This window comes from Acanthopagrus latus, chromosome 20 (genome assembly GCF_904848185.1).
Source record: "Acanthopagrus latus isolate v.2019 chromosome 20, fAcaLat1.1, whole genome shotgun sequence".
Taxonomy (NCBI): Eukaryota; Metazoa; Chordata; class Actinopteri; order Spariformes; family Sparidae; genus Acanthopagrus; species Acanthopagrus latus.
The window spans coordinates 21,755,784-21,779,438 of record NC_051058.1 but is presented as its reverse complement, the minus strand read 5'-3'; the positions used below and the strand labels follow the sequence as shown (position 1 = coordinate 21,779,438).

The window sequence follows — 23,655 nt, the reverse complement described above, 5'->3', positions numbered from 1 at the left end:
GCTTCAGCTCAGCAGAGTGAAATATAAGAGGAAACCTAACAGACAGCATCTTATGACATGGTAGACTGGAGCTGGGTATGGGAGTGAATGAGCAGGGTGAGGGGGAGAGATATTACAGCTGACAACACGAGGGAGCAGAAATAGCCTGTGGCACATATGGAGAACAGTGGCAGAGTTGATTATACCAGCGCAGAGCACACACACACACACACACACACACACACACACACACACACACACTGTGGTTCAGGTTAGATAGAGAGCGTAGCGGGAGGTCTCAACTCGGCGCTGTCAGGGAACCACGCCATGCATTTACATGAACACGCCACATATGCTGCACACAAACACACACACACACACTGACACACTGTGAGTGCAAATACAAAGAGGTGTGTCTGCGTGTGTGTGTGTGTGAGTGACTGAGTGCTTGCATTTTTCTTTCACCGTACGTGCACACGTATCAGTCAGTATCTGCTACAGCAGCTGTTCCTGCAGCGACGCCTCTGACAATGCATTTCCCATGAGCCTTCCTGGCTCCGACAGTGCTTGCCTAAGCCCGAGCAGGAGCGAAGGTCAAGGAGAAAACTCTTAGGAGAGGAGCGTTGCTCATTTTACAAGTTTCCACGGCCGGATGAAGTTTAAATGTTTGTTTTTAACTTAAGCAAGAACAACAAATGAGGCAGTTTCTGTTGCTGATGATGTTGATGCTGTTAAAGGAGAGTAAATACTTGACGTTTTGGGTCTATATTCTCTCTCCGTGTAACAGAGGTGGGGTCAGATACAAACAGTTTGAATGGCGGCCACAGTTTTTGGGTCTGAAAAGAGAGCCACAGTATTATTTTAGTGGTCTAACCTGGAAGTTATCACTCCTCTGGTTCCCTCGACAAAAGGCTTTTGTTATTTCTTTTGGGATTTTGGCTTATTGCAGAAAATTGCTTCAGCAAACACAAGTTTATGATACTTACTGTTGTTGTTCAGTATAATAATCCTAGTCTCTCTAATCTCTAGTTAGGAGATAAGTCTGTGTGTTCAATCTGAGGACTTTTAATGTCTTCAAATTGTGGGTTCACGCTTGGGGTCGGTACATGTTTAGCCTAGCTTAGCATAAAGACTGAAGGCAGGTGCAAGCAGGTAGCCTGACTACGTCTGAAAGAAAAGAGTACGTCTATCAAGTTGCCTCTTTAAATCATCTGATTAAAACATCACTGGAGTTGTTGTTTGCCTTGTTTTATCACGTTAGAGCCTAACTGGTTGTTTCCATAAAGCTTTGTCTTCATGCTAAGCTAGTCTAACCGAGTCCTGACCACGGCTCGGAACTGAAATATGTAGCAGTGGTTTCCCCGTGACAAGCAGTCACACCTGGATGTTGTTTAAAGTGCAAGCCAGTGTGTGCATGTGTGTGTGTGTTTATGCCTTCACACACGGGGCCAAACACATCATCTAATGACCCAAGATTGCTAAGATTGAGCCATGACAGCCCCCGTAGCTACATCTGACATGTGCAGCCACAAGCACACTCCCAGGGCTTGATGGGATTGACAGATCAGTGTGAGTTTATCACAGACATGACACATCTCAAGCAGCACACACACACACTGTGCTCTCACTGCCATGGGCTGTCTGTCTCTGATGCTCAAAACACACACACACACACACACATTTTTTTATGCGGATATGAAAATGTATGTGTATGCGCGCACACACGCGCGCTGCAGCCTGTTCACCCCTTTAGCTTTGTGTTTGTCGGGCTGTATTTTTCCATCCCTGTTCCTGGTTCTCCCGCAGACATCTTATTATACACAGTCAGTGCACTGTCTCGTCCTGTTGGGCCCATCGCTCCGTCAGAACTCGGATACAGTGTGTCCGCTGGTCAGTTTCAATATGTCACGTCGATGAGCGCGCACACACACACAGTGCATCCGGTGGAAACATATAGGACGGCAACATCAAGATAACCCGGTTATATCTGCTTCTATTTATCCACCAAGATCACTTCTCCCTGCTTAAACTCTCCGTGTGTGTGTGTGTGTGTGTGTGTGTGTGTGTGTGTGTGGCGCCCTGTCTCTCTAGATGTTGGCGGTCCAGCAGACCCCATCGCCCCGACCATCATCGTCCCTCCCAGGAACACCAGCGTGGTTACGGGCACCTCTGAGGTCACCATGGAGTGCGTGGCCAACGCCAGGTAAACATCAGCTCACAGATCACAGATCTTGTTAGAGGGTCAGTTCACTCAAAATCACTGAGGATAATTCAGATTATTAAAAAAAAAAAGACATTAATTAGCAGAGATTTTATATCGTCATACCACAAAAAAAAATATATATATATATATAAAATAATATAATAAATTAAATATCATGTGTGATTCAATGTAGTTTCAGTCTTGCACGTTTCTGCAGACACAAGCGTTCTTCTCTGTTGGAATAAAGCAAAGCCGACTCCACTAATGATATCCCTCGACTCACGGAACAGTTGGCTCCATCTCAGCCTGTAAACTTTTGATTTTTTCTTTTTGGATTTCAAATAGCAGAACTTCTAGCATATTAAACAGACTGATGTATATGTGTCACATAAACCACCAAACTTTTACCACCACGCAGAATAAACAACATCTGACTCCCAGTTTTTCACCCTCCCGTAGGCCTCTCATCAAGCTGAGCATCACGTGGCGTAAGAACGGCGTGTTGGTGACGAGCGGCTTGAGCGACTTCAACCGCAGGCTGACCATCCTCAGCCCGGTGGTGAGCGACGCCGGCTTCTACGAGTGCGAGGCCATTCTCCGCAGCAGCAGCGTGCCGTCAGTCAGTGCCGGGGCTTATCTGCACGTTTTAGGTAAGAATCATAATCCTAACTCTGCTCTTGGCTGTTGAGCCGACATCCCACACGTGTTGAATTCGCTCAGAGATTGCGGCTCAGTTTTCTTCATGCGACTCACAACAAGAACATGCTCAGACTTGCCAATGTATCTCCTCTGACTCCTCGCATGTTTTAAACTTCTGCCCTTCAGCAGGCGATCTACATACGTCAGTCTGTGCTGTTGATACATTGAATATGACTGTGCTGCCAAATAAGAGCTGGATGTGAGGTTATCAGGTGATATTATTTATGTGTAACTGTGTTTTTAACCTGTTACTAAACTTGAAAGGAACCGTCTAAGGGTGCAGAGTTGTATAGTGTTGTATCGTATTGTATCACATTGTGCCCTTTTGTATCGTATCATACCGTAGAATATCATATCGTATTGTATCGTATCGTATCACAGCTAACAATTGCTTTCAAATGAAATACTTTGCTGATTTATGCAACAGGCTGATAAGATTAAGATACGTCACTAAATGTGTACATTTTGGAAAGCATCGTATGTCTGCAGCTGGCAGTGGGCCATCGCAGCAAAATAAGAATTCATATTTTAATGCCACTACAGGAGAGACTTAATGTTCTCTGCTATCAGCTGGAAACAAATGTGCATCTATCAGAACTGGAACTTCTGTTTTTTCTTTAGTATTCATAAAAATTAGCAGCCTTAGCAGCCTTTGCAGATACTCATGTGAGTGTTGATCTCTGAGTCCATGCAGGTTTTATCAGACACTGCACTCCAAGTTGCATTAGAGGTGTTTTTTTTTTTGTTTTTTTTTTCGGTTTTTGTACAGTGGCCCCTGAGGACAAAACACATAACAGTGAAAGCACAAACATTAAGGAAATGTGCTCTGAATCCTCACATCCAGGCGAGCCGTGAAGGGAAAGCTTTAGCCTCTTTGCTGTCGCTAAATGAAAAGCAGTCCATCATTCCTTTCCTGCGTTTTGTTTATGTTTTGATATTTTTCACCTCATGCTCGTACGTTTGCTCTTTGTGTTCCGCAGCACATTTCCCACTCCATGCTTGCTCTTTTACATTCTCCGCCATTGTCCCTCAGGTTGAACGTTATTTTCATTTAAACCGTTCTTATTATGCACAAGGTTAAGCGACAAGGATGTGATTAGTCATAATGCATAATTGCTGGGCAGCGTATATGCTTTCACATCAACACGACAGTCTAAACGACAAAAACAAGCCGCGGCCACATGCATCACGAGGAAATGTGGGAGTAAAGGTAGCATTTATATTCTGCAAGTTCAAACAAAAGAGCCGGATTTAAATTGATATAAATATAACCTGTCGCACCGTATGAATGTGGCAAAGGTATCGCCGTGAAGTCATGAGGCGGCAAAGTGTTATTGATTTAAAAGGGTGAGGCTTCGGGTCGGCCGCGAGAAACTATTTAATATAACGTCGCCAGCGTCGCTCTCCTTCCATCACGCTGAAACACTTTGATGTTCTCAAGGTTGTGATGTGATTCGCAGGACGAGGTGTGCTGAACTTTTCCCTCCACACAGCTGACCGAGCCTTTCCTCCACCCATGATATGAGGGATGCATTTAAAACCATTACAGGGTACCAGTTACTGTATCATCACATTATTTTTTTTTCCAGCTACACTTTTACACCACCAGGGAAAAAAAATATATTTACGCCGCAGCATTTTACCCCCACGGTCATCAGGAACACACACCTCACCGGTGTCACGACTGTACTTTTGCAGTCTCGCTTCTTATTTTAGCAACTTTTTTCACATCCTGTCTCTCGTTTTTTTTTGTTTGTTTGCTTGTTTTGACCCCAGAACCGCCACAGTTTATTAAGGAACCAGAGAAGCACATCACAGCCGAGATGGAGAAGGTGGTGGACATTCCCTGTCAGGCTAGAGGTGAGCTGTGTGTGTGTTTGTGTGTGTGTCGGAGCATGTTAACCCTCTGTTGGCCAGGCAGCTCGTGAACATTTATGTTTTTGTTGCACTTGTCACATTTTTTACTCCCCCTGGAGTTGGAGTGGAGATGCAATATATAGGTGTTGCACCTCTGTGGAAACAGGAGAATCAACAGCTGGCTGTGAGATTAACCTTTGCTGTGTATTTTGTACAGTTTTAGCAAATGTAGCTGCCATGAATCATTGTAAACACTATTTTAAAGCTCATATTTATTTGTTATTCCTGATGGGATTGTTCTTGGCAGAGAGATTAGTTCAAAGAATGTCGGCAATTTAAAAAAAAAAAATCTGAGGATAATTTCTGTTTTTGCAGTTTTTGATGAGGATAAATGGTGTAAATTTGGTGATTTAAAAAGAGAAAAAGAAAGAATGCAATGAAAAAAGGAAACACTACCTGCTGCCTGTAAACGCCTCCGCCCCTCTGCAGGAGTTCCCCAGCCGGACATCGTGTGGTACAAGGACGCTGTGCCCATCGGCCCGGTGAAGTATCCCAGGTACCGGGTGCTGGTGGGAGGCAGCCTGCAGGTCAACGGCCTCCTGCCCGACGACACCGGCATGTTCCAGTGCTTTGCCAGAAATGCTGCAGGAGAAGTTCAGACCAACACTTACCTGGCTGTTACCAGTGAGTGCTCCCGCAACTTCTCACTAAATTTGTCCTTTTCCATAATTACTGCTGTTAAAGCTCGACATGTTTTGTTAAAACTCATAATTAACTCTTATTCAAATAGTGTTAACACATGTGCGGCTCTCTCAGGCCCCCCCTTTGTCAGATTCATAAAAAGAACCGGTAATAGCTTTACAAAAGTGGAAAGAAATTCCCAGCAGCAGGACGGAGAGAGAGAGGGGGAATACATTTGTTCTTTAAATTCATCATTGTGATGTTTCGTGCAACTTCTTCCTCAAATATAACTGCAGAGTAAAGCAGAGGAAGTGACAGAAATTGTGTTTTTTTTTTTGTTTTATGTAACGCTGAGGCCGATCCGATCCAGTACTGTTATTACAAACCCTTTAAACGGGGTTGCCATAGCGATCTGGTCTCTGCTGGCTCTTTGTGCGTGACGCCTTCTTAACCCACAGGTTAAATGAATTCCTTTGGAATAATGTAGTTTATTCTATTTATAATGAGAAGCACTGTGGTTTCACTCCAGCCTCATGCAACCTTACAAAGAAGACAACAGTACCATGGCTACGGTGGCAATGGCGCTGTTGTTGGGCTGGTCCAGTCCTTAGTTCTGGACCAGAACCCGCCAAAGTTGGCTCATTATAAGATCCAAAACTGAGTTTACACTGTTTAATTTTGTGAGGGGAAAATGCCCTTAAACAATATTATTATTTAGTTGTCACTGATTATTTTCATATGCTAAGTTAGCTGTGCAGCTAGCAGTTTGGATCTGGAGCTCAGGGGAGAGTTAGTGTTTACACCGCTGACGCTTTGGACCAGAACGGGCTGGGGCTAGCTGGTTAGCATGCTAACTTCAGTAGATATCTCTGCAACACAACAATGCATAAACATTGAAATGTCAAAACTGATATGTATACATATTCTGTTCATAATCTGAGTAAATAACTCCTACGTATCAACCCTTTTGGGTCCATGTTGCATCAGAAAACAACTTTGCGCCCCTGTTCTCGTCTGAAACATCGGAACAAAATATCAGATTGGAATGCCATGAGATGTTTTCACGAGTTTATTTTTATTCTTTCAGAACTAAGTTAATTGTACTTGAATTCTCCCAGTAATTAAACTTTAAATCTGAAAATGATCCCTCCACCGGTTCAGTTTACACGGCTACACGTACCCACACCGACCTTAATGCCGTCCTGGCTGCCGCAGTCGGATCACCTGAGTCACTTAGCATGTGTTGATGTGTTTGTCACTCCTGAGTTTTAAGAAATCACCAGTAATTTCTCTCTCTCTCTCGCTCTCCCCGTGCAACTGATTGGCAAGTTTGTGACATCTAATTTTCTCCACTCTGTCTCACTTCCTGCTGCCTTCGCTCCACGCTGCAACAATTCCTCAGAAAATCGTGATATGTTTCTCTCGCTTAGTCATTCTCTTCTCTCTCCCCGACACATCTCCTCTTCCTTCTCTTTCTCTTGCATCTCACCATCTCCCCCTTTTTTTCCTCAGCAACGTTCACGTCCCCACTTCTTCCATTCCTGCATCCTCAGATCAGCACCGACACACTCCCCCCACTCCTCCATCCCTCCGGGGACTGATACAGTTTCCTGTCATCCCATAAAAGCTTTGATTTATTGCATATCACAAATAGGGGATTTTAGTTATCTACATATTGCCTCTTTCTGTCTATTCCTCTCCCTCATTTTCCTCCTTCATCCTCCCGTACTCGCGCAATCTCTCTCCGCGGGTGTGAAAAAATATCCCGGCAGCAGACAGTCGTGGCACCAAGGTGAACGCTGTGTCGATCCGTGAAGAATTAGCGGGACAAAGCGTCGACTAAACAAACAGCGAGATTCAGCAGTCTGGTGCTTAGAAAAAACACATGTTTGAAGAGGGGGTTTCGCAACAGACAGTCATTCTCTCACCTCTGTAACCATCTTACCTCTTTGCTACGCTGAGCTCTCTCTCTTCATTCTGTGTGTTTTGTCTCCCCTCAGGCATCGCCCCGAATATCACAGCCGGACCCTCCGACAGCACCGTGATCGACGGCATGTCAGTCATCCTGCACTGCGAGACCTCTGGAGCTCCGAGGCCGGCTATCACCTGGCAGAAAGGTCTTTGTTAGGCACACACACCTGGAGATTATGACTACCCCCCTCTTATCTGTGACACATGCGATCACAGTTTGTCGTGGCTTAACAAATAAAGCCTGATTGGATTCCTTTACCAGGATTTCGCCTGTGCCAGGCTTTTCATGTTTTCAATAGGAGATCAGGGAAACACTGGCCGTGTTTCTCCTCATAATCCTCTTCTTCTCCTATTCTGTCCTTGAATGCCTCTGTTTTTTTTTTTCTTCTCGCTTCTATTCTCTCCACGTTTATCTATATTTATGTATCTCCCTCCTCCATCTTTTTCTTCTTCTTTCTCGTCTTCACACGCTTAGGTGAGCGCGTGCTGGCGAGCGGTTCGGTCCAGCTGCCGAGGTTCACCCTGCTGGAGTCGGGCAGCCTGCTCATCTCCCCCTCGCACATCTCCGACGCCGGGACCTACACCTGCATGGCGAGCAACTCCAGGGGCATCGACGAGGCGTCGGCTGACCTCGTGGTCTGGGGTGAGCGCGCAATTTCAGACGGACAAGACAGACACATTTTTTTTAAAAAACACACCTGTCTTGACGTGTGTCGTGAATGTCCGAGCAATCCGTCACAGAGGTTGAGAAATGATGTTGTGCAGGATGACAATAAAAAAAAAGCTGAATCAATTCCTTCAGACACAAAAGCAGTGTTGTGTGCGAGTCTGAAGTCATCATCGAGGTGTTTTCTGCGAGAAAAACCATCAAGAAAACAAAATACAAAACAGCAGCACGTCATTTCAACTGAAATGAGTTTTTCTGAAATTTGTTTGTCTTGTTTTTTCCTCTTCCTTCCTCCTCAGGAAGATCATTTTGTGGGCTGTTATCTCTTCCGTAACTTTCTCTCTCTTTTCGACTCGGCAGCTCGCACACGGATTACCACCCCCCCACAGGACCAGAGCGTCATCAAGGGAACTAAAGCCATCATGACCTGTGGAGTCACACATGACCCCAGTGTAACCGTCAGGTGAGGATGCGTCCAGTTCAGATCACTGTATCTGTCCATGAGGGGAAGCAGATTAGTACAATTACAAGTGACATAGCACAGGAACGTACAGGGCAGCAAGAAGAAGAAGAAGAAGAAGAAGAAGAAGAAGAAGATGGTGTCATCCTTCATTTTCTGTCTTCAATAACAAAGACCAAAGCCAACAATCTGTCTCTAAATCATTTATGGTTCTGTGTTTTCCTTCAACACAAGCGCAGCCACGTGCCGTTTTCTATATTTAGCTGCGTTTTCACTGTCACACAGCTGAACTGATTGACCTCCCAGCGTTCTTCATTAGCTGCATTTACATGGACTCTGCTGGTAATCACAATAACAGCCAGATGAGAATGTTGGAGGACGAGTACGAAACATGACGACAGCAACACAAAACCGCTCTGTGTGTGACGCGGCTTTATTTTGTAGGAGACATTTAATGATTTAGAGATTGTTGAATGTTTAATTAGAAAAACAGCAGCGATGCAAATAACCTTCTTCTTCTTCTTCTTTCTTCATTTTCTTCTACTTTTGTTTTTCTTCTTCGTCTTCTTCTGTAGTATTTGTGGTAGATTAATGCTCGTCAGTAGGCAGAAGCACTTTGAGCATGTAAATTTAATTTGCCTTTGTTTTGTAAATGTTATTATTAATTGTTAAATACTGAGGTTATAACCAGATGAATGCTTTGTGGTGTGTAAACAGGTTGTTCAGTGTCAGACAAACGGTTAATTCGGGATCTTTAATTAGAATGATTTCAGTCATGTTGCAGAAACACCGTCCGTGTGTCTGCGGCTAACTGTGATGTGTTTTTTAATCATGTCGACTCCACCGTGGAGCTCCACCGGCACAGAGGAGCATCCATCTCAGGCTCCGGCTACACAGGCAAAACACATTCATTGTCGGTTTTGATCTTCACACAGGATTATTTAGCAATTAGAATAATATGAGCTGGACTTCTTCTCCTTTAAGGGTGTCCACAGTGTCCACAGATCAGAAAAACAATGAGCCTCAAAGCCGGGGCATCCTTTGGTTCGACCAACAAGCCCTGATCAGAAGACCTCCACTGATGCACCCGGCGTGGCCGCTCGCACAGATCCTCCTCTGGCGGATTCCATTTTGCTCATGTAGAAGCATTTCTATGTTTGTTACGCTTTACACATTAAAGTGAAGACAGTAGAAAGAACAGTTGTTTTTAGATCTGGTGATAACGGTTCCTCATCAGTAGTTTATATCTGCTGTGTTGTTCGTCTACACCTTCACTAGTTAGTTAGTCATTTAACACCCTGAGTGTTTATTATTTACCTCTCTGTATTTTCTGCTTCTCCTCCCCCACAAGAACGATACGGCTTCCCTCGTAAATACACGTGTCGAAATATAATCACTGCTCAAACACAGAGAGCCGTGTCCGCAGTAGACCCGCCGTTTGTGCAAAGCAAACAAGGCTGAGCATAATTTTCGACCGCGGTTGTGAACGTGCGTCATGACATTAAAAGAAGCTCACACGTCACGCATCAGCCCACCGCCTCGGTCCAAACCCGGCACAGACGCACAACGCTGAACTCTGAGCTTGTAGCCGACATCAGTGGCGATCAATAGACCATTTTGTCCCCTTTCTACTCAGAAGAGAAGCCTACATCTGACGCCGCGTCTGAGCTGTGCAGTTTGTTTGATATGCAGCCGTGAGCCACTATGATATGCATGCGGGGCAGCTCTGACGGCGAGCTTGAAGAGACAGGGGAGACAAAGATGAAATACCTTGCTAATGACGTTCTTCTCAGGTTGTGGAGCAGTAAAAGATGAGCACAGCAACAGTTTACCTGTCGCCTCGCTGTCAACACGAGTTAACCTGCCATCTGAAGCTGCGGTTCAGATTCCAGCAGGTGGTGACGAAATCAAAAATGCAAGCCGGGTTCTAGAAGTCTGGTAGAGACTCTGTTCAAGCACTTCGACGCTCGCAGAAGAAATTTGAGAATCTGATCTGACAACGTGACCGACACTGACGCAGAGAGTGAGTCAGCACCAGCAGACACCCGCAGATATCTTGTGAATTCATTCTCGCGTTTAAAACAGTCCAGTACAGGTTCACCTGCCGCCAACATGGGATCTGTTTCCATTCATCAGGATCTTGCCCTTTGCATTCACACCTGTGGAGATCTCCACGTCCTGCAGAGCGTAACCTGTCCATGGTGGCAAATCAGCCAAATCTTAAAAAAAAAAAAAAATCACAGAGTTCCAGGGTTGATGAAACCTTCTGGAAATTATGAAATGCCACCTATGACTAAATCTTTATGTAACACATCATGTTACGCGTGTCTCTGTATAAAGAGCACGACGTCTGTTTGTCCCGGTGTGGTTGCAGGACAGGCGTGCCGGTCGCTCTGTGACTAGATAAATCAGATAACTCGCTGACAGCAGATCAGCCGCACAGATGAGTGAAACTCTGGATATCACTCATTCACACCTGCTTTTATTCTTCACACAGCGTCCAGAACAATGCATCTTCCATCTGGTGCTCGAGTGGCACAGAATCAGCGTATAATCAGATATTAACAGAGAGCCTTTTGTTAGATTTACGACAAATATCTTTGTTATTGCCATGTCGTGTGCAGATGCCAGCCTCTGTTGTAAAGATTGCATTTACACCTGAACACAGTGTGAGCTCCCAATCTGGTCACATGCAGCGCACGTGTCCAGATACAGATCGCATCTTCATGCCAGGTGTAAATCAGATCTTTCTGTAAAGAAAATAAGCTGCCAGTAGTTTAATCTTTCATCAAGTAATTACAACAAGCTGTCCGCTTTGATTGAGTGTGTTTTTTTTTGTTTTCTGCTGCAAAATGTGCAGTTTCCAGTGAGGATGGAAGCTCAGAGCGAGGGGCGCGTGACGCAGCTGTCATCAAGTTTTAACATTTGGGCGCTTGAATAAAAAAGGCTAAAGGTTCCTTCTGAGTGAACTGAGAGCTCATTTATTTCCTGCCTCATTTTCCTGCCGCCTGCAAAAGAAAGCAAGTTTGTTCAGGGTCCAATCACAGCTCTCTTGACTTTGAGCAGTCTCACTCTTCATACTTGTGTTTTAACACATTTATTCTGCTCAAGTTTAAAATCATTTTTACTGAGCAGCGAGGCCGGTGGAGTTTAATATCTGTTGGTTGTTCTTCGTAACATTTTAGATTTTGGGACTTGTGGACTCTGACCAGAACAATTTGTCCGACTTGTTAGAGATCAGTCCGGTTTAATCAAAGAAGGCTCGCACTTCTCTCCTTGTTTGACTCAGTTGTACGTTCTTCTAATCTCTAAATCAGAGAGGGCAACACTGTGTTATCATTAATATTCATCCATCAAAAAACTAGTGACTAACAACCATGTAACAAACACCACAATCGCCCTTTTAAAAAGACTATTTGGTGCATATCAGCATCCTCAGTATGTTCCAGCTGTTTGACCGGTTGCTGTTGATGAACTGAGGGTGCAGCAGGTGGTGCATGATGGTGGTGGTGATGGAGTTAAAGGACCGACTGTGTGTTGCAGAAAGGTGAAAAGCAGGTCGAGCTGCTACATGAAAACACTCAATCCACAGACAAACAGAAAGTATTCAGGAAATATGAATTTTTGTTCAAAACATTGAAAATTTAGCACTGAAGTTAGCATGCTAACTGGCTGAGCCACTAACTGCACTGCTCTCTGAGCTAACACGCTAACAGCAGCTACAGTTAGCAGCATTAAGCAGTGCAGTTGGTGATGTACTCCTTTAAACCTTTAAAGAGAAGTTGAAGTGTCTGACTTCTGTGAGGTCATCATGATGTCACAACTGTACATTCACGGCCCTTAGCCACGCCCCCCAGCTTGGCTGTGGTTGCAAAAACACAGGCGAAGCTGCTGCCTGCTCAGGCCTGTCAGAGCTGACCAATCAGAGCAGGCCGGCCTTAGAGACAGAGCGTTTAGACAGAGGGTGAATGGACGGAAATGAAAACAACATGAAAATATGACCAGCTGACTGATATTTTTTGTGCTCTAGGCACGTCTGGGAGAAAGAGGGCTCGGTGATCAGCGTCCAGTCCATCCCACGCATGCGACTGGATTCAGACGGGACCCTCCACATCTCCCAGACCTGGTCAGGGGACATAGGAACGTACACCTGCAGAGTCACCTCCGTCGGCGGCAACGACTCCCGCAGCGCACACCTCCGCGTCAGGTAAGCACCCTCCGCCTCCGGGGACCCGCTCAACTTTTTTCCCTCTTTCCCTTTTTCCTCTCACCTTTTTCTTCAACCAGTATCCTCCGTGCAACATGCACGTTCTCTGAAGCGAGGCAACACGCACACACACGTATGCGTGCACGGAGCCAGACGCCTCCAACACCACTGCCACTCTGAGACATTTCCACTTAAATGACACCTGCTCTTCCTCACCTCTCCTGTCCTCATTCTCACCTGACACACTTGCATCCCCAGGAGACCCCCCCCTCCCCCACCCCCCCAACCTGCCTCCATATTCCCTGTCTGTGAGACTACACACACACACACACACACACACACACACTCCTATATTATTTTTGTCATCTCAAATCTCCTCTCACTTTCTCTCTCTCTCTCTCCAAAACTTTTCCACGGTGTGTCAGTGCAGAAAAGGATGAACTCAATATGAATGAGACGTCTAACTTTCAGTCTGCCAGCAGAGTGATGGACCGACCGGCTAATTGTTTGTGTCTCCCCCTTTGTCCCCCTATTGGCGTCTCGTTTGACTGAGTAACTGTCTGTATCCGTTCATTCCAATAAGGTTTATCTACCAGTCTGTCTATGCTTATCAGAATTTATGGCTGAATGAATTAATGATCCTCAGCTTCGGCCTCGTTTATTCATGTCTTTGTCTGTGCATTTTCTCCCGATCTGTCTCCATATTCCTTTCAATCCATCCCCCCCTCAGTGATATCTATCTCATTTTGTCTGCCTGTGTACATCTTGACAAGCAGCCGTCTCTGCAGTCATGTCTTGCCACGTTTCATCACCTGTCTACCTGATCTCACCGCTATGAAACATTCAGCTGCACTTCAGATTTGGACAAGACGCCTTCAAGAGAAGACCTAAAATGCTCTGTAGCTCTCCGTCCCCGCGGAGGATTAACTGTGACGGGAGGGATTCTTTTATTTATCGGAGTTGTCCCGGTGTTCCCTGCAGGCAGCTGCCCCACGCCCCCGAGAACCCTTCAGCCCTGCTGAGCACATCAGAGAAAAGAGCCATCGACCTGGCCTGGGCCAAGCCGTTTGATGGGAACAGTCCCCTCATACGCTACATCCTGGAGGTTTCCGAGAACAGTAAGTCACATCTTAGAGGTGTTTGTGCAATCGTACATCTCAGCATCTCATCTCCAGTCCGGCGAGCAGCAAACTTGATTACAACGTTGATTCCTGGGCGTCTTTTCACCCTCAGCTAAACTGTGGTTACAACATCAGCATGTCACAAACACAAAGTTGCGTTCAGCTGTAGGTTGAAGAGGGACTAAATTGATTAGTGTAAAGATATTTCTCCAAAGTCATATTGCCATAACTTGTCATAAACATGGAGCTATGCAGGCTGTGAGCTGCTGACAAGGACGTTGCTATTGCAGCAGTTCTATACTTTAATGTAAAATAAGACAAACTACCGTGAAGCGTAAGCACTGACGCAGCTTTGACTTCACTGAGCTGCACCGACTGATGAAATGGTTGCATCTCCGAGGCTGGTGCGCCCGGCCACAAGGCCTGATGGTTCGATCTGTAACCCTGCAGTGAAATTATTGGAGGATTTGACGTTGAGACATTTTTATTAATCCTCCGTAATGTGCAAATAATAGAAACACCTAGCATGACAGCCTGAAAGTGAAAATATAACCATCCTCAAACTCACTTTTGAACCAGTTTTAAATGTATTTTCCCGTGATCGATGAGACCTCACGCGAACGTCCATCGCTGTGTTTAATCTGTGTTTGAGTCGGATGAGTGAACTCGACACTTAACAGCTCTGCATGTAACAAGACTGTCGGTACCCTGCAGAACTGTGTTATCCTGCAGTTCTCTCGCCTCTTTTTCTCAGCGTGACTCGTTTTTTTTTAACTGAACGAATTTGAATTTTAAATTGTGACCTGCCGTGACAAAATGATTGCAGGCATGTGAAAGTGAAAATCCCTTCTGAATATTAGTGAAATTTGCTGGTAATGTTCGACTCCCCTCCTTACACCCAGAAAAAAAAAAATGAAAAGTTCAATTTTATGGGACGTTAAGGCGAAACTGTTAGCATAGCGGTGAATGACATGTGTGGACTTTGTGTAACAAGGTGTAAAACTTGCTTTCCTTTGTTCTAGATGCTCCCTGGGCCATCCTGCTGGCCAATATCGAGCCGGAGTCCACAGCGGTGACGGTCAATGGCTTGATCCCGGCGCGCTCCTATCAGTTCCGCCTCTGTGCCGTTAATGATGTGGGGAAGGGGCAATTCAGCAAGGAGACAGACCGGTGAGCTCCAGCCAGATCCTACATCTATTCCGACCCCTTCCGCATCAATACTATCACAGTTTTTTGTCACTTTTATGGAGGCTATACAAAACACCAGCATCTGTTTTCCACCAAAACATCCCTTAATGGTATTCTGATTTATTAGTGCGCCGTTTAAACTGCAGTAGCAACAAGAGATCTTTCAAAAATGTCAAAAACAAAAACAGACTCATCTGCAGAACTTTGGAGGTGAACAACATGTCGTGCCTATGAAATACGTTTCCTAGACAACCAGTCCCGACTGATCCCTTCAGTCAATACCCGCTGAAGAGGCACATAGGTGTAAAGCCTACCTGAGCGGATACACACACACAGTACATGCACAATCATATGTAAACACACACAAACACCCACGGGCTCTCACGCTCTGACAGCCGCGGGAGGGATTCAGGTCCGAGGCGACATCGGGTTTGGCCTCGCACAACTTCAAGCACTCCCCGACCCCTTCCCTCCCTCCCTCCCTCCCTCCCTCCCTCCATCCCTCCCTCCCTCCCTCCATCCCTCCCTCCCTCCGCCAGTCTGTCACGCCGCCTCACGCTGCCAGCTCGCCAGCCAGAGGAGAGCCACGGGGGGGCTCCGTCTGTGGGTTGCAGGGGGGCTGGCATCGAGCGCTCTGTGGCGCCATTTGGTACTAAGTCACCAACCGCTGATCTCACTTCCATCTCCTGCACGCATCCTCTCCACAGGCACTCACAGGTGGTGTTTTGGCGGTGTAAATATATGGCTGCTTAGGTGGCTGGATGGCCCTGGCGTCCTCCTGAGACTCCCCTCAGATGTGGTATTAAGGGGAGGGTGGGGGGAGCAAAGTCACACAAGGATCGGTCGGGGTTTGTAGTCGCTGCTTCAGTGTAAATTATACAGGTGTTTAGCTTCATACGCTTTGTTAGCAGGAAATGTTCTTTAAAATTATTTTTAACATGTTTGTGTGTCTCCTCAGTGTCTCTCTCCCGGAGGAGCCTCCCAGCGCTCCTCCACAGAACGTCATCGCCAGCGGCCGGACCAACCAGTCCATCATGATCCAGTGGCAGCCTCCGCCGGAAAGCCACCAGAACGGCATCCTCCGGGGCTACACAGTCCGGTAAGATCCTCGTTCATCCAGCCCCTCCGCTGACACCTGTCCGTTCCTTACTTGTTATTTTCTGAAAAGGTGGAAGCTACAAGCAGAGACTCAGTCCAGCGTGAGGTCCTCCCACGTGTCCTGTTCTTTAAAATCTTTCCTTTCATAGTAGGAAAACCTGTGCTCCTCTGCTAATCATGGCGTTAGGAACTTTACTTTACTAATCTTTAAATCCTTCACTCGTACACCGTCACATCCTCAGATCCTCACCAAATATATCATGAAATCCATCCATTTAATACTGTTTTTATCTCTGTTCTCTGTCCGTTATCTCATTATGAACTGTATGTTTCCCAGAAGAGCTCCTGCAGTGTCAGTTAACCACGCTGCATTTAAATAATAACTCAGTCTGAGAGAGGGAAAACTAAGATTTAATGGCGGGTTTGACTTCGCAAAACTTTAGCGCTTCTAATAGGCAGAGTCAGCAATATGCCAAACTGACTGTAATTCCTGTAAACATGTAATTAGTTTGGGTTTCTGTCAGGCTTTTTATTCATTACATCCAAATGAAACAGCAGGTGCTTCTCCAGACAACAGTCAGTGCCGTCAGTGGTTTTTAATTGCCTGTTTGCTGGTGCTTTGTCTCCCCCTAGCAGGGAGTCAGGTGTACTGCAGGTCCTGGCTCCAGCAGCAAAGCAGACACAGACAGGGATTTATGTTGTTGAATAGTCCAGAATTCAGAGTTCACGTGTTTTCCTCAGGTATCGTCTGACCGGGCTGCCTGTCGACTACCAGATCAAGAACATCTCCAGCCCAGATGTGACCAACCTGCTGCTGGAGGACCTCATCATCTGGACCAACTACGAGATCGAGGTGGCTGCCTACAACGGGGCGGGTTTGGGAACTTTCAGCCACAAAGTCACCGAGTGGACTCTGCAGGGAGGTGAGCGCTCGTACCGTCAATTTCATTGATCCGAGAGCAGAGCTGATCTGCTGACCGCTTTCTTTCTTAATTATTGAATGTGTCATTTTCAATGAGTCTGCAGTTATCCGTGCTAATTTTAAGCTTTAAGGTGTGATGATTATTCATGATTAATAAGGCTGCGGTGCAACTTCCTCCCAGTGCAGTGTTGCTGCTATCCGACAACAAAAACTCTCCCACTTTGCATCGAGTTTATTTTTATCTCTGACTGAAATCATCTACTAAAAGCCGGCACTGACTGATGCCCAACTACATTAGCATTAAATCTTCTTTGTACCGACCACACAAAGGCGTGACATCCCCCTGAAATCCATAAGCAGCTTGCACAGTGGCAAACAAACCCACAGAGAGCCTTTGGTATTAGGTGTGAGTGTCATCAGAAAGAGAGTGATGGCAGTATCTGCCCTGACCTGTGCAGCGCCGATCAATACCGACATCAAAATAGATGCAGGCAGACTTCCAGCAGTCAACCGAGAGCTGCTCTCACACCTTTGTTTTATGTCTTTTTTCCTTCCCCCTCTGTTTCCCCTCCTCTCTCCCTCTCTCCTCCTCCTCCTCGGCCTTCTCAGTGCCCACCATCGCCCCCGGTAACGTGCAGGCCGAGCCGGTCAACTCGACGACTATCCGTTTCACGTGGATGGCGCCCAACCCGCAGTTCATCAACGGCATCAACCAGGGCTACAAGGTCAGTAGCTGCCGCCACCGGCAACCATCACGTCCATTGACAGAACTGTCAGAGCTGAACATCTCCTGTGTGAGGAGGAGGAGGAGGAGGAGGAGGAGGAGGAGGAGGGAGGGAAGAGCCAGGGGGCAGAAAGATATTTGGCTCCGGCGTGAACGATGGACTTTGTTCACCCATTTGTCAGTCGGAGGTCATTCTCTTTATCGTCGCGGCAATTTTTCATACGTTTTTATTGTGAAGCTGCGCGCACGTAATGATGAATGTCTTCATTATTTTGTCATGGGCTCTTGAACGTAGTCCATCTCTCTGTCTCTAACACATGCCTCATTGAAACAAATGTACTCTAACCCACCGGGAATCATAAAGCCACATCCACACGGCAGTTTTATTTTCCCGTCGACTTGGTTGAGATTTAATTATGTCACTGGGGTTTCTTCTTTTTCTTCTTTTTGCCCTTCGTTTCTTTGTCCGTCTATTCAGCAGCGCTCCACAGGCCTCACTCGGCTGGGTGGGAGCGGGTCACTGTACAGACCCAGCCTGAATTTTAAATACCAGATATTTTCTCCAGGGAGAGGCTTAAGCAGCGGTGAGATAAAGTGAGTCTGCAGAGTGTGAAAGGTGATGGAAAAGTGGGGCAAGAGGAAGAATCTCATGGAGAGGTGGAGAAGAGTCTAGCATCTATCCTCCTGACATCCTCTTGCCAACTCCTTACTTCCCTTGAAGCTCTCTCATCCTGGAACTGGAACCAAACCCAACAGACCTGCCATCAGGACTCATTACCGAAGCACCTAATCGGTCCCCTAATCCACTTCCCATTTGCAGATGCTATATGGTCCCCAATCATGAGCATGTATCCATCTCTGGAGCCCTGCCTCTCTCTGCCTCTCCCAGTCAAAACCTCTTCAGGGCATCTTTCTAAATATATTTGGCAGAGCTGTGATGCCAAAAAAGAGAAAGAAAACCCTCAGAGTGGCTGAGGACTACCAGATAGAGACACTAATGTTAGTTTTGTGAGTGCAAATGTGTGAGAGTTATTACTGAGAGAAAGAACGTGGCTGCGTTATTTTCGTCTGTGTGGCCAGTTTCCCTTCACACTCGCTCGTCTGCTTTCAGCTGCTCGCCTGGGAGCGTGGCAAAGACGACGACGTTTCCATGGTGACGGTGCGGCCGAACTTCCAGGACAGCGTCCACGTGGGCTACGTGACAGGTCTGAAGAAGTTCACCGAGTATTACACCTCCGTGCTGTGTTTCACCACGCCCGGTGACGGCCCCCGCAGCCCGCCCAAAGCGCTGAGGACACACGAGGACAGTAAGTGACTCTCACTCTCCACGGTGGCGGAGGGGGACACGAGCGTCTCAGAGTAACACCTCCTGCGGGCGAGATCTATTATTCATGCAGAACGAAGTTGTAGAGAAGCGCTAATGACTGAGTATATTCTGCACTCAGCCAGGATCATCATAATTGGGGACTTAGTTCCCTCAGAGATTATTGGGTAAGCTTTAAGAACTCTTAATTTCCTTCAGCTTGTCATCAGACAGTTTTGCCAGCAATTATCTTGTTTTTGCTGATTCTATTATAAACATATTTTAAAATGCAAATGCCGGCGCCGGTTTGTGGCTAAAAAGCCCAGCGTGCCAGCTAATCAGCAGTGAACTTATACCTGGTGCAGATTGGCTCGTTTGCCCGTTGGCCTGACTCATTATGCTTATTTTGTCCCCGTCCAGCCCCCGGTGCTGTGGGTCACCTGAGCTTCACGCAGATCCTGGACACCTCGCTCAAAGTCAGCTGGAGTGAGCCGGGCGAGAAGAACGGCGTTCTCACAGGTACATTCACTTCCCGTCCAGAGTTAGGCTCACGGTGATGAGGGAGAGGCAGTGTGTCCGAGGTTGTGTTTGTCTGAGCTCTGCTGAACGAGAGCGTTCACGAGCAGCAGCATCGAGGCGGAACTGAGATTGGGAGATTTTTGTTGTGCATTGCTTTTTAACGACCTCATTTAGCGAGCCGGGTACGTGTGCACACACAGGACAGCTGCTTTATCTGATTGTTGTTTGTTTTATCCGCCAGCCGCTGCCCAGGCCTCCTGAGCTTATAAGACACCAAATATACCAATGCAGCAGTGAGACAACACAACACTTGTCGGAAAACAATACAACTTCTTACATAAAACATACGTTGCAAACAAAGAACAGAACTGTCGCCTCTCCCAAAAGTTCTGCAAATAAAATAAAATCTGTCACAAGCAAGGCTCCGCTTCCTCGAACACAACTCTTTTATAAATGAATACGTGAGAGGAAATGAAGAAAAAGAAAAAGATTCACAGCCTTTAAATCATCATATTCTATAAAGAGAAATAAAACATCACAAAAACATTTCTGCTCATGAGGCCGTCCGTTAGACGTCTGTATCGTACAGAAAACACCAACACAACATCTCTCTTCATGCACGTCGAACGATCGGTGTGTTACCTGTTGCTGTAAACCCGCCACTGGCCAACTATCATCACAATCATCAGTTTATGCCCTAATAAATCTGGCTTTGGCCCCTAACAATGACCCTAATTGATGAGTGGCTTCATAAATCTGGCTTGTGTTCCCAACTCTAACTGATGGCTGTCTTGATAAGTTTGGCTCAGGCGCCTAAACCCAAACCTTCCCTGGTTGTTCGATGTACGAACAGAATCAAGTCAGCAGCTGTCGCTTTGTCGTTTTGTGAGAAGTTTAGCTGTTTTAATGCCTCCTCACATGCAAAACAAGTTCTCCCTGACAGTGTTGCTGCACCCTGGGCTTTGCTCCACCCAAGACGATTGTGATTGGTTTAATGAAATGCAAACGAGCCAGATGGTTGTTTTTCCCTTATATCGGAATGAGAATCGGTGCAGCATGGAGATCAGGTCCGCCTATGTGTTCAAATTAAAGACTTCATCACACATGCAAAATGTCCACATCAGATATCTTCCCTCTGAGCCACTGGTACTTCTGTATCACTTAATTATGCACAAAACTGAGTAAAGACCAAATGCCCGCCAGTGACATTAATATTCAAGTGTTTACAAAGGTTGAGATTTAGCAGCACAGAGCGAAGTGTTTCCTTTCCAAACATTTTCAATGTGCTGCACTCTCCCCGGAGACAAACGCTGACATGCCATGTGAAATTATTGATTTGCCAAGAAATGCTGCCTAATGCCTTATGCAATCACATGAAAAGAGCTGCTGGCCAACGAGCAAATTGCATTAACTTTGAGAGGGTAAGCATGCGTGTGTGTGTGTGTGTGTGTGTGTGTGTGTGTGTGTGGACGCGAGCGGGGAGGAGGATGTGTGTGCGTGCGGGGAGGTATAATCACAGGCTGATTCAATTTTTGATGAAGTTAATTTAATATTTCTGTTAGCTTGCCCCGTTTCGCATGCGAGCTGGGAGTCGCTGTCGTAAAAAAAAAAAAAAAAAAAAAAAACTGCTGTCGGATTCTCCCTGAGAGGATTCACGGCCTGTTGCTGACAGCTCCCGTCTCTGCCGCTCTTCAGGTTACAGGATTTCGTGGGAGGAGTACAACCGGACGAACACCAGAGTCACCCACTACCTGCCGAATGTCACCTTAGAGTACAGAGTCACCGGGCTCACCGCTCTCACCACCTACACCATAGAAGTGGCAGGAATGACCTCCAAAGGCCAGGGCCAGCTGTCCTCCTCCACCATCTCCTCCGGCGTCCCACCAGGTCAGTAAACAGACAATCAGCACAGCCGCAGACGGGTCGGTGCGGCCACGTTACAAGATATTCTCACACAGTCATTTTACCCAAAAGTAATGAAATATTCAGCTCTGCCTTCACCTCAGTCTCTCAGAGGTGAACGAAGTTTCATTCGTACTGCTCATAGCTGTAACAAAATCTTGTCGTATCCTTTCCATAAACAACATCCCAATTACTCTGCATGAATTAGTTTTCAGTGGTTTTAATTACTTTCCACTCGAAGGAGCGCTACAGAGAGGATTGCACTTCCAAAAAAAGTTTGGGGGACTTTTGAGTTATCATCAAAATCGAAGCAATAGAGACCAAGATTTGTTTTCCGTGAGACCAATTTCAACTTCTCTACTCGGCTGAGACCAAAGATTTGTTTCTAAACTTTCCCGTCCCTCCTGCCTCGCTGCACCTTCTGTGATTTAAGGGTGGCTGAACTCGGAAGGTTCCCAAGAAGAGTAACTAATGACTAGTAATTAATAAGTAATGCATCAGTTGTTAACTACTCAGTATCATGTTTCTCTGAAGGGGCAGAAAAAGAGTAACTAATGATTAAGTCATTATTAATTAGTGACTTTACTTGTTAACTGCTTAGTTTTGTGTTTCACTTGAAGGTGCACAATCATACTTACTAGTTATGAATAAGGAATTAGTAGCTAATCATCACGTCTCTTGTCTTAGATATCCTGCATGTTTATTTCCTTGTAGGTCAAACTTGTCACCACTACGTTTCCCATAATGCACCCCATTGTCGTCCTCCACTGGCGCCTCTGTCTTACATCTGCAATCTGTAAAGCCGGCGTTCTCTTAACGTTTTAAAGTCTGCAGCCTGAGCCACGATGGCCTCTGCTGAACCGTCCTGCATATTTACTGTTTCACATTAAACTCAGTGAACGCGCTCCACGTTGTCTGGCGCCAGACACAATGAAATCGGACCCCAGCCACCTCAGCTGGGACAAAAAAAGAAAACCTGTGCACGTTTGCCCCATATCTGTAAAAAATAATAATAATAATACCTCCCACGAGAGCATTAAAGACAATTTCAGAGTTTAATGATTTCATATTTGTAAAATTGCGTAATAGAAAATACAGTTGCTCGCATCAATTACCAGCAGCAGCATTCAGCGCCTGTACATCTGCGAGACCTGGGGAATGATGGGCGTTTATATTGAGAGCAGGCTTCAGAGCAGCAGTTATGGTCCCCAGAATGGTGATTACTCTCATTGTGTATGTGTAAAGAATACACCTATGTGCCTCCAACTGTGCCATAACAATCCAGCTGAACGCCGCCTCAATAATCAGTCAAGCAAAGGATTTAGAGATGGCAATTCTACTACGGCAGGTATAATCTGCATTTCATTAAGTTTGACTACACCAGCATTTAAGCAATCTTGGCGAATAAAAAAAAAAGTTGCTTTAGTGCGCCCATGGAAGCCATTACATCCTTTTTTAATATTAGTATCCAATATAGCGAAGTTAATATCTTCAGCGAGGATTTATGGGAACTATATGTTATGCTTGGTTTAATGTTTGTCTCGCGGGAAGCATGAGGGGGGAAAATATATGAAGAATCAATTGTTTTATGCACAAGCACATTCTCATATATTCCTACAGAGGCGCATAGAAACAGAAAACATCCGTACGCACACAACGATGATATTCATATACACAAAGACGCCCTCCCGCTGAGCTATGAATCCCCCCCGTTTTCAGATTTGTTCCCCCCTCTAGGATTTCCCGGGGAGTAATCCATTCTTATTGTTTACTCAGCTCAAGTGTAAACGGTAGGATATCAGATTGAATCGTATCTCCAGATAACTGCAGTGTAATTGACATTCATGGCATTGTCTCCGCCTGTGTACTGCGCGTAAGCGTCTTCTTCCAAATCTGATCTGCTCTCGCCGTCTGAGCTGAAGTTGGGTGCACGAGGGGGGAAAAAGAGAAATAAGTTGAGGTCGCTGGGAAAATTTCCCTCCCGTGTGCCGTATCTGTGCGGCCACAAGAGGGTGCTGTGGGAGGTCGAAGCAAAGTCTGCAACCCAACAGCAGCCAGCGTGAGAGGAAGCAAATCAAAATGCACCTGTGGTCGTGATTTGTCCCTCTGTCCTTTCCTCTCTCTCTTTGCCTTCGTCTAACTTTCCTCTCTGCC

The 23,655-nt window shown here is 46.0% G+C and overlaps 1 protein-coding gene across 9 annotated transcripts in view; it reads left to right on the top strand.

The window, feature by feature from the left end:
• Positions 1-23,655, top strand: part of sdk2b (sidekick cell adhesion molecule 2b) — a 352,080-nt gene that overhangs the window by 296,439 nt on the left and 31,986 nt on the right. For all 9 annotated transcript variants that reach the window (XM_037081071.1, XM_037081070.1, XM_037081076.1 and 6 more), the window contains 16 exons: positions 2,071-2,182; positions 2,642-2,832; positions 4,658-4,741; positions 5,228-5,422; positions 7,420-7,536; positions 7,866-8,033; positions 8,418-8,520; positions 12,548-12,724; positions 13,706-13,842; positions 14,868-15,015; positions 15,992-16,132; positions 16,873-17,054; positions 17,663-17,778; positions 18,889-19,084; positions 19,501-19,599; positions 21,295-21,486. In XM_037081071.1, the coding sequence (XP_036936966.1) occupies positions 2,071-2,182; positions 2,642-2,832; positions 4,658-4,741; positions 5,228-5,422; positions 7,420-7,536; positions 7,866-8,033; positions 8,418-8,520; positions 12,548-12,724; positions 13,706-13,842; positions 14,868-15,015; positions 15,992-16,132; positions 16,873-17,054; positions 17,663-17,778; positions 18,889-19,084; positions 19,501-19,599; positions 21,295-21,486 (2,358 nt within the window). The remainder of the gene's footprint in view (positions 1-2,070; positions 2,183-2,641; positions 2,833-4,657; positions 4,742-5,227; positions 5,423-7,419; positions 7,537-7,865; positions 8,034-8,417; positions 8,521-12,547; positions 12,725-13,705; positions 13,843-14,867; positions 15,016-15,991; positions 16,133-16,872; positions 17,055-17,662; positions 17,779-18,888; positions 19,085-19,500; positions 19,600-21,294; positions 21,487-23,655) is intronic.